The 14,380-nt window shown below is 40.4% G+C and overlaps 1 protein-coding gene across 6 annotated transcripts in view; it reads left to right on the top strand.

Moving 5' to 3' along the window:
• GRIA3 (glutamate ionotropic receptor AMPA type subunit 3) overlaps positions 1-14,380 on the top strand; it is a 222,216-nt gene that overhangs the window by 167,355 nt on the left and 40,481 nt on the right. For all 6 annotated transcript variants that reach the window (XR_016443972.1, XR_016443973.1, XR_016443974.1 and 3 more), the window contains exon 12: positions 1,396-1,594. Coding sequence is in view for 3 of the 6 variants with exons in the window: in XM_090061112.1 (XP_089917238.1) it covers positions 1,396-1,594 (199 nt within the window). In the remaining 3 variants the exon portion in view is untranslated. The remainder of the gene's footprint in view (positions 1-1,395; positions 1,595-14,380) is intronic.

Raw genomic sequence — 14,380 nt, forward strand, 5'->3', positions numbered from 1 at the left:
CTCCATGCATTGCTCTAATCAGCCAGCATAGCATTTTTCTTAATAGCCTGGGAATTTTTTTGTCCCCTACTTACTGCTCATCTTCCAAGGAATATGTCAGGGATGGATGAATGGAGAAAGTTTTCGGTGTTTGCTAGTCTTCTGTTTCTGTGGGTGAAGTGGTAGAAGAGACGTATTACTGGCCCCACTAATTCACAGCGTTGGCTTTCTTCTGCCAAGCCTGGCTGCCTTTTGAAATGGAAGCGCTTGTTTGAGGCTCCTTGAAATCCATACACAGGATATTCCTGGCAGTAATCTCTACATTGATGTCCTCTACTCTTGCTCAGAAATAAATTCCTGTGCATCTTACACAAGAGCTATGTGCTTCCCTTCCTGTTATCTAGCTAAGCACTCTGTCCCTCTTCTTGGCCATGCCTTCCTTGGGATAAGATGGCCAAGTGTATTTTGGAAGGACCAAGTAAGAAGTGCACTAAAGCATTTGCGATCCCCATCATTCTTTCCTTGAAGGCTGAGACTTTTCTCTGTCAACTTCAGGCCTCATTTTAAAAAAAAAATCATTTACAGCCAAAATGACAACAGTGGAGTTTTTAAAGCCATGGCTATAAAATTTGTATGCGTGCCTATAACCATGAGCAAATAAGCCCATGTGTATTTAATCGCAGAATCAGGCATGCCTTGTGAATATATGTAATGTCTGAAGTTAGTAATTCTATGGACATCATAGACTAAGTCTTTTCAGGATGTGCCCTTACAGCCCCTGTGCTCTACTTATTTTCCTGGGAGTGTGCTCAAGTAATATCTTAAGTACCATATTTTCTCAGGTACCTCACATCTCCTGCAAATCTTGTTTTTTGAAGTCAGAATGTAGGGGAAAAGATTTTTCCAGAGTCGTGGCCTAAAACAGGCTTTTTTCATAGAGAAGCTGTGTTGCAAAATGACTGCTAGCTTCCCATTCAGCCAGCACGCTGAGAGTGGCGGTGAAAGGGTTACCGCTGGACTATACCCTTCCTGCTTCCTTGTTGAGAGGGAAGCTGGAGCCATTTTGCAACAGCGTCTTCATGCTTCTACTTCTATTGCAGTGAAGGAATCAGCTTCACCACTTAAGCCATACACCGCAGTTTTGGAGGGCTGACTTTTTGGGCAAGGGCTGCGTGTGGTATGCAATTAAATACAGTAATATCTGAACAAGAATGTCACTGATCGGCTTATACTTGTCCTTTTTGTATTTACATGGAAAAGTGCAAATATGGGGGTTTGTGCACAAAAAGGGTTGTGTTTGTGTGAACTTTACAGGCAAGGTTTAGGAAGCTTTCGTGAAAAAAAAAAAAATCGCACTTCTTTTCTATAAGAAAAACAAAAAAATGGGTAATTTTGACCATGTTTGTTTCTTTGTAGATCTCTCTCAGGGCGAATTGTTGGAGGAGTCTGGTGGTTCTTCACCCTCATCATTATCTCTTCCTACACTGCTAATCTTGCTGCCTTCCTAACTGTGGAAAGGATGGTCTCTCCCATAGAAAGCGCAGAAGATCTTGCTAAGCAAACTGAAATAGCCTATGGGACTTTGGATTCAGGCTCAACCAAAGAATTTTTTAGAGTAAGTTGTGTGGTTTAAAGGTTTATTACTGCTTTCCTAAATACTAAATGTCTCAAAAATAATGTCCTGATATAGGCACTCACATGTATGCTCAACTTTTCTCATGGTCATAACTCCAGTGAAGTCATCGTGGTTATCAGAGTTAATGCTGGTTGTACCTTTTCTTCTGCTGGTTATACCTTGTCTTCAATTTTCTTTTTCAGGGTGGGATCCTAAAATATTAGATTCGCCAAACTCATATGTTTCAAAACCCTGTCGCTTTTAGTAAAAGGTGCCATGGCAAAAAAAAAGTTTTCTGAAACAAAAATTGTTTTGAAATTCTCATTTGAGAATATTCCTAATTTTCATTTAGGATTTGGTTTTAGTGGGTAGGTTTAAATTTTCATATATATATTTACATTCCTTCATAACATGATCTCATGTGAAAGGATATGAAAATGCCTTAAAAATCAAGAAGAAAATACATTAGGATAATATTCACAACCAAATTTTTGAGCTACAAAATTACCCCCCGAGCTTACAAAACAAGTATTTCTCACATTTCAGAATTTTCATTTGAAGAGGATATTTGAAAATTATTTGTTTTCCTCCCCAACTGGAATGAAAATGGTTTCAAAAGTTAAAAAAAAATATTGTGTGCCTTGGAAATTCAGAGTTTCAGCAAGTCAAGTCAAAACTTTGCCTCAAAATGTCTAGTGATCAGGGCCATTTCAGTACTGAGGCAGATATCTGCATCTCCAAATATCCAGTCTTGCAAAAAGAGTTTAACTAATCAACTCCAGAAGGTCAGTTTGTGGGGCAGTGGTATAATTGCCAACAGAACAATTAAAATGTAAGGCCCTTGGAGCAATGACTATGCCTTTTTGTACAAGAGACAAGAATATTGCTAGGATCCATTAAATAACTAGAGCTGCCAGTTTTGGTATCTATTTACCAAAATTAAAAAGGAAGATGGGAAGAATAAATTAATTGCTAGTTTTATGTGATGAACTGCAAACTGCAAGTATAATTGCAGCACTGTTCAGGACTTTTAGTGGTTTGTATTTAATAAGAGTATGGCTTTTGGGGGACAGGAGTGTGGATTGGCTGTGATACAGAATAATGTCAGGATTTTTAACTGGGAAAAATCTATTCAAACTGGAAATCAAGAATAAGATCTTCCACTACTGTAAGTCCATTGAACTCATTGGTAGTTTTTTTCAGCTCTGGTTTCATCTCCAAAAGTATTAAATCTATGGTAGCTCCATGTACTAGAAGCCTAGCTTGTGGACTGTTTAAGCACTGTATTCACTGTTGTCTATGATCAGAGGAATTTTGGAGACTGGATCATTTTTCCAGTTCCAATTCCCATAATCCTGTAAGAATAATTGTTGGCATATTCAGTGGGAAACAGCGACACTGTTGGTGATAACTAACCTGAAGAAGTCTGTCTTCATATAGGTATTACTTGTCTCATTTATTGGGTAGTTGTAGGGTATCCTGGGTAGTCAAGTGTCAACACATTAGGTATCCTCTTTTGAATTAGAGCTGTAGGAGCAGCCTAGTAAACACAGAAGAAGACAGGGAGATGAATGAATTTGTCCATGTACAGATGATGGTGTGGTCTGGTAATGATGAAGCCGGGAATTACACATGTCATTTTAAATGGGTAAGCATGAACCCTTTCCAAAACAACACAGCAGTGCGTATTCTGTGTGCACCACCCCTTGTACAGAAACAGTGTTAAGAATATTTTAGAGCATTTGTAAACTATTCATTGGGGCTCTTTTTTCTCCTTCTACTTGCAAAGTCAAGTTCCTTCATCATGAGCTGAGCAACAGAGAGCTCAATAGGAGCCAAAAAGCTGTCTAAATATGACCTAAAACATATTTTCTATACCTAAAAATGTGAAGATTTTAAAATCCCTTACTCACCTTCCAGGAAGGAATGCATATGCTAGGGCCCTTTGGAAAACTCCCAACTCTAGCTCTGCATTACTGAGAGGTAGTAGACATTAAACCTGTGATATTACTGCATAGCAAAGCTGTCATTCTGCTGGATGCATCCTGGGAAAGTGTAAAACTAAGGGAAATGGGAGAAGGAAAACTTACTTTTTCTGACAGATAAAAACCTGATGGCTCTTTACAGCTGCTCAGAGGGTTTCAGTATTACAGTGCAGGCTAAGCAGAAGTATTGCGAGCGGAGCTCAATTATGATGCATGGTAAATATTTATCACCTGGCTCTACAATCGATGGGAGCATCAACGATGTTGTATATGCACGTACATGCATGCATGCACACACACATAATAGACATAAGGAAAATTATATATACCATATAATTTGTATTGCCAAAAGTACATAAACAGGTAGCATCCAGTGCAGTTGCAGCAGAAAAGCTAGCAAAGTGTTATTAGAAGTCCCTGGCCCTACTTGTAGACCTCTTATTTTCTTAGGGGGAAAAAATCTGCTTCTGTATATCTTGCATCCATGAGTACAGAAAACAGGAATCATTTGGAGGTGTTTCTTCATTTCCTGAATTGTCTGATATAGCATAGGAATCTGTCCTTAGAGCGAGATCAAAAGGGCTGGTATTTCTTTTGAGAGGCTACAAAGTCTAGTAAGCATACAAAATCTTTGCTTTCAATAGTTTTCAACCATTCTGTGACTCTCTCCTGGTGCTGAGGGGAACTGAGGTACTAAAGAAGAATGGTCTTAAAATCAATATGGAAATAGGAAGAGAGCAGAGCTCTGCTGACCGTGGGAATGAACAGGAAATCCTGCTTTATTTTAACAAGGCAGGTAGAGACTGGTCTCTTCCAGTTGCAATTATATGTAATATTATTGGCACTAACCAGTGCCTGTCTACATTTTTCATTCTAGGGGAGCTCTACATCATTTCAGTTGTATTAACTTCTGGAGAGTAGTTAATTTGAATGTAATGACATAGCAAGGAATTGTTGTAATTAGAGTCTTCTTCAGTTGATTTGAGATGGGCAAAAACTGATACCTTAGATTAAAAGCATGTGTTCCCATAAATATTTCATTGTATAATCTTTATTATCTATCTAACACAATGATAATGATGGCTATAACTCGAAACTATTCCTAAAGAACTCTGCAATTCATAACTGCCAACTTCTAGAAAAATATATTCACTTTGTCTCCACTACTGCTGCATAGCACGTTCCTCACCATCTCTCCAACCCCACTAAGAGTGAGTATGGATGTTGGCCAGAGGCATTATCCTCCCTCTGTAACATAATATAATAGTATGTGTGCTGTATTTCACCTTATCGACATCACCGTTTACTGCTTTGTGAGCCACACCAGCAGTGGGCAAAGTAGGTAAGATTCACATTAAAAACACGACCTGAGAGAGAGGAACTTATCTGAGTTGACAGCACTGTTCCAGGGAGGAAACAGTCTGTTGAGACCCATTTATGCAATGGATAAGACCCAAAGTCAACTGTTCTCTAAACACCTCTCTCAGATACCTTTTTTAGTGAATGTTACTGGCAGGCGAATGGTGGGATATTAACAGGACTGGGAAAAAAGGCTTCTAGTTCTCCATGTAATGGATACAGCACAAGCAAGCTTCATGTGTCCCATGTCTTAGCTACTTTTTAAGAGCCAGAGGTGTTTATTGCTCACTCAAGGGCCTTTCAGTCCATGGTCCTTTTGCAGGTATCTTTTTATAATGTGGACACGAAGAACTGGACTGAAACCAAAGCCTCATTTCACATGAACAGATGGTAATGACTTGCAGCCACTTCAGACCTGGGTAGATTCCAGCCACTGACCTATTTTGTGGTGCTGGCTTTTTTCCCCAACCATTGCAATGTCTCCTGATAGGCAGTATCCAAGCTTTGTACATTAAAGCTAACTGCAAAATTTCTCTTCCAAACTCACATGCCGAATACTGTCAGTTTGATATTCATGTAATGGCTATAGCAATCTGGCACATTTTCAGATATTTTCACACCAGACCATATTCACCATTTTAACTCATAGTGAGTTGCTGTGTAAGAGTTATTCCTCTAAACTATTAGCAACCCAAGAAATAATAATAGTTTGAGCAGCTTGGTTCTGGTCAGAAACCTTTGACATGTTTTGCTTGCTCAGTTTATAAAAGCATTGTAAATGGCAATCAATACATTGCATGAGTTCCCATTAGGCACTCAAAGGGCATTCATGCATACTGAAAGGGAAGAGAAATTTATTAGTAAAAAAATGTTTTAAAGCCTCAAAAGTGCATCTTCCTTTCCCTAGAAATTCAAAAGAAGGCTATACTGGATAGCAATGACAAATATTTAACTTCATTCTTTTAAGGAATTCATATGTTAGAATCACCATCTCATACATTCATTTATAATTTCAACAAATATAACCAGCACGTCAAATCAGTGTATTGTGATTTAATCCCTACCCAGTGCTATAAAAGTGTCATACCACAATCTCACGGGTTTCAGGATTCTAATCTACCTACATTCAAAAGCAGTGATCTTTACAACCAATTACTAATTCTTATGTAAATGACATTTATTTTAACAGCAGTAAAAGAAGTACGTGTTTCTAGATATTTACAAGTATGAACGGCTCCTGATTTTCCAACAGCTTCTTTTAATTGACGCAGGTGACAGCACTAAGGGGCTCATGAAAGGATTTGGCAAAATAGCATGTAATGACCATTTTGGATTAAAAAATTCTTGACAGACAGATTTACCACTGAGAAAATTTTACTGAAAACATTTGAAATTCTGCAAGGGCGCCCCCGGTATTGATTTAGTGGAGTACAGCTGTTTTGTAGAATGAAAAATTGCAGTGTGCAACACTTAGATCGTGTTTTCTTGTATAGAGAAATTTAAAGGAGCTCATAATCGCACTACAAAAACTAGGTTAAAGTAACAATTGGCAGGAATAGGGGGGTTTGAAATTAGTTGCAGAATCTGTTATTTCAAGCCATGTGTTTTAATCCAATCAAGGAGACTAGCAAAACAAGCCAAGGATCAAACAGACATGAAGACTGAGCTACACTCTTTCTCCTTCAGTTGGTCATTCAGAAACAGAGCAGATATTTATTAGTGGTTTCATGAGGAAGCTGACGTGGATGTTGCTATTGCCTGAGCTTTGTTGGAGTTGTGGATAAGAAATGGTTGCTGCCATCTCAAAGCCTTTCAAACTCAAGATGACTGACAGCTTTTCACCTAGAATTTAACTTATTGCAACTTTGCAAAGTGCTCTGGTTTTTCATCTTATCCCTGCAGGTGCATTCATTGGTCCCCTTCAAGCTGGTGGGTGTGCGGGTGTTTGAACTAAATTTGTTCTTTGCCGTATCTCTATGCAGAATGTTCCTTTCTAACACTGTTTAAAAAGTCTCCTGGGGAGTTTTACAGACACATTCAGCACCGGGAGGCACAGGGTTAAGGATGCCAGAAAAATGTCTCTTTGTCCTTTTTTTTGTTTCTTTCGTGAAGCCAAAATTTCTCAGCAAGTGGAAACAACAGTGTTGTAGGGGGTTAAGTAGGGGATGCACCGCTACGCTTGGCGGGGGGGCACATGCACCCACATGCACCCCCTACATGTCACCGGTGCTACTACGAGTTAGAAAGTTTTCTGAGCATCACACAGTAATGCTTACTATGATCTAAATAAAACATGTCCTAAGTGTTGAGCCCCGCAAAGACCCCAGTGCACTGCGGTGTGCTGCAGAAACCTGGCACCACACTGGAATCTGGAACGGGCTCCAGTGTGTTGCGGCCCCAGCACCCGCGTGAGCCGCCTCTGCAGAGCAGTCGGGCATTAGCTCAACGCAAGTTAGGTAATATCAACCAGAGATACTCCTTGCCAGAAATGTCCTGTGTTTGTGACTCTATGGCCATGTGTAGGTGAAAAACAGGCATGTGTGCATGACACTTTAAAACAGGCTAAATGCTTCTGCAGCGCTTTAATGGTGCCAGTGTTTGCACGCGTCAGCTGCGTGTTGCTCATTAATTCCAGCCACTGTGGGAAATTCGGCAGCGTAATGCACCTTAAATGACTTGGGGCGCAGCAAACTTTCCTCGGAGGAATTTTAGTTTGCTTCCCCTATAGCCTTGGAGCAGAGCTCAGGGGCTCTGCAGCAGCCTGGGAAAGCAGGCTCCACACGAGAAAAGCAGCGAGCCTGAGCTGCACGGGAGCCCGGTGCTTCCCTCCGCAGCTGCAGCACCCCTGGGACCGCCCGAGCCAGGTGCTGCCTGGAGGGGGCTGCCACTGGTGTGGAGGGAAGCACCAGCCCCTTCCTGCAGCCCAGGGACCACTGCGCCCCCCGGCAGCTCACCCTCCCCTCCCTGCCACCGGAGAGGGAGGTAAGTCAGTGTGTGCATGACCTGGGGGTTTAAAGGGCCCTAAATTGAAGTGGTGTTTTTAAAAACCCATCGCTTCAACTTAGAGCTCCTGTTTTGTCTACACACAATTATGATTGCATTTAGCACATGTTTTGCTGCTTGAACGCTCATGGTTTTAACTACAGTTAACATACTCGACACTGCCTGGAGCTCTCCTGATACAAGGCAAATTCTGTGGCAAACTGAGCTAAAGCTCTGGGGCATCTTTGGGCCAAAGCATCTTCTTCTGCTTCCCTAACTACGCCCAAATTCCAGCCTCCTGTTTTCCTAAGCCAACTGAGAGAAAAAGAGCTTTCCTTTGTCAGAAGAAACATCCAGACTACATCTGGTAACGTGCAACCCATCATGGTACATGCAGTCATAATTGAGAATGCACTGCCTTCCAGCTGTATTGCTGTGTAAAGACAAAGAAAGTGCTGATTATTGAAATAAATTCTATCAGCAAAGAGGTCAACAAGAAACTGTAGAGTTAAAACCAATGTTTGCAATGAAAGATGATGCACTTAATACAGTCAAACAGTAGTAGAGATCAGTATTAGAGCCTCCTAGCCTAAATATAGCATGGTGAACTGTGTGCTTGGACCCCAGGGACTTCCCCTGTAGCTAACCTCACTTTGATTTCTAATTTCCAAATGTATGTTGCTTGTAAAGATGAAGGGCTTGTTCAGAGAACAGCATACATGCAAATGCTTTGTTCTTGCCTTTGGATTAAACTCCAATAAGTAAAAGCTTTTGTGCTTTGGCATCAAGCATAACAACACAGACATCATCACAAATGCCTGACTTCAATATTAAAATGTGGTTACATTCATAGACGCTAGACATGGACTATCACAGAAAATTGATCACTTCCGAAATATGAAATAAATAGAGCTTTGAGATAAAACTGTTGTAGAGAGCTGAGTTAAATATATAGATTGTAGTGAACCAAGGTTGTTGTTTTATTCATTTCTTCCACAAGGTTTGGAAGGGATATGGATAGGTTAGCAATAATAAATGTAACTGTAAATGTATCAGTGTTACAAATAACTGCAAAAGAAATAATTCTTTCATTAACTCTTATGATATAGATATGATTTTCAGAACTGGCAAGTTGAGTAAAATGTCTAATAAATTCAATATGCTAGAAAAGGAATATATTTAGACACCTAGTACATAATAAATATAAATCTAAGGTACATATGTGTGTGTACATGCAAACATCTATACATCTGTGTATGTACAGTATGTATCCAGTGAGTGGATAACAAGTGGCCTGTTATTTTTTCTCTTCTAGTAACTAATGGCTTGATGGCAGGGTTTAGATTTTTTTTTCTTTTGGTCTGATATTTTCCTGTTGTACAAAAACTAACAAGCAGTTTTAAAGAGAAGAGCAAAGCTCGTGCTGCCAGCATACAAAAGCAACAGTTTTCTGTGAAGCACTCTAATTAAATATGCTGGTTCCTCTGCATGTGGGATTCAAAAAAGAAATGTGTCCTTCTGGAAATTATAATTAGTAAGCCATTCATTATCCACTTGCTGGAAAAGATGTCATTTGGATTAAACCTGGGGTTAATAGGAATGGGCCATTTAATGGAGACATCACACTAGCAAGGTTTTGAGCCAAAGTTTTATCTGATTAGCTCTTAGTAATAAATGTGAGTGTTAAACATTCCTTGTACTGTAAACCACATAGCATGTGTGCTTTTCTCCACTTTTCTTGTGTGTGTAACTGGGCCCTTTAATGCATGTGTATCTGACTACATCTTCCCAATGCTAAGATGCCTGTTGAATCAGAAATAGAGTTGCCAATTGTATTGCACAGGTGACTATCAAATCAGGCAGGGTGTATGGACAGCAAGCCCGTGGTGAAATAATACAGTACCAAATAATGGGTTAACGTCATAGCTCTGTGGAAGCAAACCAGGGAGTGCCTCAGGGAAAAATCACTTGCTGTTTGAATGCTCTACATTTTTGAGAACAGCTCTATGATGATGATAATGACATCGCTCAAGACAGTGAGGACCCTGTTTTTTCAAGTCTCTGTACTGCTTTATGTAACGCTGCTGTGTCACATTAATATGTGCTTGTTAGGGATTCATTTAAAATACATGGGTGCTGATGAATTACCCACAGTGCTGCTAGTGTTACTTCTGCATAATTAGAAAACACATGAAAGTTTAGAAACTCTAATGATGTGAAAATGAAACATCCTCTTTTGCAGTCCCCTGGGATTTCTCCATCATTGCCTGTATAGCGGTCTGTTCTGACTAGAGCCGAAAGCTCGTTAGGCTGAGCGGTGTTCAAATATCATGCAGAAAATGCCAGGCTGCGTAAAGGGCCAAAGCCTGAATACGGCCCGAGTAGCTGAGCTGGATACTGAGGAGGTGACCAGAGGAGTCCACCCTGCTGTGCAGCAGAGCCAGTTCAAAGAAACTTTTCAGCTCAAAGGCCGGCATAGTCTTCACAAGCCCTTCCAAAGGGCAAATAAGGTCACTCCATTCTCGTTCCTCCTGCAGGTCTCCACCCCTGTCCACCCACGCACGTGTGGCTTCCCTCGCTCATCCTTTCTCTACCTGCACAACAGAACTATTTTGTTCCACCTCGGCAGGGACCTCCAAAAGTTGTGGCTCTGCCCCTAAACTGTAGATCGCTGTAACTCTAAGCATAGATAACATTTATGAAGGTAACAGGACTTCAGTTCCACATTATGGGGCTTACCAAGAGCCTGGCTTCAAAGCTTCCAGCACAGCCTAATACTTTTCCATGGTTTGGGAAGTCTAGTCTACCTAGACTTAGCGATGCCCATGCGCCATGAAGAAAAGCCAGCTTGTCTCTTGGTGAAAGGTGTCATTTTCATTTTGAGTTCAATATTCCAATGTAGATGAGCGGATGTCAGCAAGAGAGCGCAGGGAGATGAATATAGGCTTTGTCTGAAGTTCAATATTGTGGCAGGAAAGGAAATTCTTTAAAACTTGATTTGCAATCAATTACTCAGACTGTTATTGGCATGTCAATGAAGTGAAGTCTAGTTACAGCTTGAATGGGGATTTGTTTGTCTCTCTGTATGAAATGAACCCACTTAAGTAAATAAGATGTGTCTGATGAAAAAAGAAGGAAGAGCAAATTATCTAGTCCCTGCTCAAATGTGTTTTTCAGAATGATGAAGCTGCCTTTAGATAACATTTCAAAGGAAAATATTATAAAAAAAATAAGCTAGTGATGAAAAGCTGTTTTTATGGCTGGGGCAGTTGTCCAAGGAAAATTGGGATCAGTGCACATAGATGATTTTTTGTTGTGAGCCTTTTCAGCCATTTCCTGAGTATCTAAAATTGCTCATCAATCGTCTGCAGCCCCATGCTGCAGCCAGATAGTGACCTACTTGTTTCCCAGCCCTGCCCTAAGTAGTGCTAGGGGCACACAGTGGGTTCAGGCATAGTGCAGCGATGTCTTTGCCAGCTTGGTTAGAAGTGGGGTTCATTTTTCACGGACTCTATACAGGCAAAGCCTGAATCATGAGTTACACAAGAAATGAGACAATTTGAAGACAGGGATTTCAAGGGCCTGATTCTGTATTCAGTGATATTAGTTTTACATCACCCATTGTAACTCCACCAATATCAATATAGTATGGCAAGAACGAGTATGGTGATGCCCATCTCCATCTCACTTCCTGGCCCACGAGGCTCACTTTTCATGAATGTAAGATGAAAAATCAATATATCACAGCAAATAAACCCAAAACACCACACAACAAAGCCTTGCTTTCCTGACGTATCCTGCAGAACCTGGGAACCAGGTGGATTCGGGAGCTGGCCTTAGCGAGGGGACACTCCACGGCACATATTCCATTTGTGGAAGGTGACCTTCTTGGAGTTCTCACCCAAAATGTAGTACAAACAAGGTGACTACGTGCAACGGGCTATAGAAACCCAAAGTGTTGACAGCACCAGTCACGTGCAGGTAAAAGCTGTGGCATTGATCTTCTACGGTTGCATAATGTGTGTGGCTGGCTGGTTCTGCCACACACTATGCAAGTAACTTAACATCCCTATGCTTTAATTTACTCACTTGGAAAAAGAAGGTAATGATACTTCATGGGGTGCTGTGAGACCTAATTCTTTCTCGTTAGTAAAGGGCTTGGATCTCTCAGACAAAGGCAGTAGAGAATTACAATAATTATCATATTCATATTATAATGCAATGTTGTTATAACAGCCATTATGTGCTCATCAATAGCTCACATGCAGCCTGTGGGTCTGTCATGAGTGTCATCCTCTCCTCTTCTGTGAGCACTCCCGTGCAATCATTTACTCTCCTCTGCCCAGCGAGAGGCAGAAGACGACATGATAATGTTTCATTTGCAGGATGGTGCTGCCAAGAGTGCAGCCACCACTCAGTGCTTTACAGCTGTGTGTATAAGGTGCCAGAAATAGTAGCACCCGGTGACTCAAGCAGCTTCATATAAGCACGATGCTATTCTTCTTCACTTCTGCTTGGTAATTGCCTCCTGCTCTTGCAGAAGTTGTTGGCTCCATCGACTGCTAGGGAAAAACTGATTGCATTATGAACAGAAAACAATGCTAAACTGGACATTTGCCTAAGAAGATTTAGGGTCATGTATGTATCAGGATGTGCATTACAGAAGCTGCACCATATTTGTAATGGCAATTACTTCATTGTATAAGCAAACTAAGACTGTATAAGCTCGATATAATTGAAGCTAAACTTCTGTAACTTTAAACCAAACAAGTTTAGCTCCACTCACACTGGTATAGGAGTGGACAGATTAAACAGTTGCATATTTCTGAGCACGAAGTCTCACCTCCCTTTTAAAATGGTATATTGTTACCTCTGACTACAGCCAGTCTGTCAGGCTTTCTTTGGTAACAGCACTATTGGTTGCTCCCATAAAGGAGAAAAAGGGATAGTTTAAAGGGTCAGTTAAGTTAAACCCTGTGATTGCTATCTCTTCTATCTCTAACTACCCTTTGCTGTTGTTGCATGCTTATTCTGGCTTTTACAGCTTGCCTTTATTGAACCAGAAGCATCATTACAAACTGGTTCCCTTTTGCCTTCCTCATCTGGTCCCAGAAGATGCAGTTAAGACAAGAGCAGAGACCTTAGTGTTTTCACTCCTTGCATTTATATTTCATGTCTTGCAGGCTTTTGTATTGCCTTTAAAGCTTCAGCTTTGAACACATAAGATATTGCATCTTTTATTCTTTGTTTAAAAAAAGCATTTTCTGGCCTTTTGTTGTGTTACAAAAGTTTGGAACCTGTTGTAAATTGTCTTTTTTTTTTTTAATCTTGTGGTTTGGGAATGTTTGAGTTTGGCAACATAGGCAACATTTATGAAGGTAGCATGGGAATATCTTTCAGTATATTGGCAAGGTTGTATTTACACTATATAATGTGGAGAAAAGAAACCCTCTGGTGCCTCTTCTGGAAAAAGGAGAAAAGGAAGAGGGGATCATTTTAGTCATTTTTATTAAATTTTCTAATAGAGTAGGAGAGGCAGAGACTATAAATAGAAGAGGCTGTAACAGTCTGAAAGGGAGAGGACAAGCTATTCTAAAATAGTTTAAGAATGGGAGTAAGATCCTGGTTTCTTTCAAATATAATAGCTTCGCTGCAATTCAATTTTGGAAGCGACTGACACAGTGTCACCGCCAACTGAACTCTGAAGGAGAGAGATACCAACACAGAGGGAAAGGTAATTCAGTCCATGAAAGCAAGTTTTGGTTGTCTCAAGCATTTTTTTTCTTGGAGTTAGAGGCGGGGGTTAGCCAAAGGTGTCATTTGGTTCTGTAGTATATCATGAAATAGGTTTTAGTGTTACAAAAAAAACTGGACCTGATTTTATTTTATTGAAGCCAAGATTGCTAATTCCTAACTGAGCTCATTTCTGCCCTTGAGTATAACGGGAAAAAACCACGTGTAATTGACAGAGTCTATTTGCAGACATTCATCATTTTTAAATCTAGTCTGGATTAAGCTTTTTTTTCTTTTTTTTTTTTTACTCCTGCTGTTAGCAAGTATTGTGTTTTTTCATTTAAATACCTGAGTCTTGCGCACACAAATAGGAGAACTGGAAAGTAAAGTACCTTTCTCCAAGGGGGGGGAAAAAAGTGGGATTGATTGAACTGGGTTTTTCATTTAAAATAATAGCACTGCTACCTGTGGGAAAAGTATCTTTGGATAGGGGCTAGGAAGAGACAGAAAATGAAGTAAATGCTCAGTGTGCCAGGCAGGGAATTGGAGACAGTGCTTGTGTTACAAAGAGGGTGTTGGATCCACTACAGTGAAAATGGACCGTTCTTTCCCAGGTGAAGTAAATGTATGTGGCTCATGTTCATCCATAATCATCTCCGATTAAAGTGGGAAAACAGAGTTGTTGACTAAGCTAAGGTCACGTCTATTTATATCTGCAGTAAGCTTG

The sequence above is a fragment of the Crocodylus siamensis genome, chromosome 8, assembly GCF_052110815.1.
Source record: "Crocodylus siamensis isolate JL-2025a chromosome 8, ASM5211081v1, whole genome shotgun sequence".
Lineage (NCBI taxonomy): Eukaryota > Metazoa > Chordata > Crocodylia > Crocodylidae > Crocodylus > Crocodylus siamensis.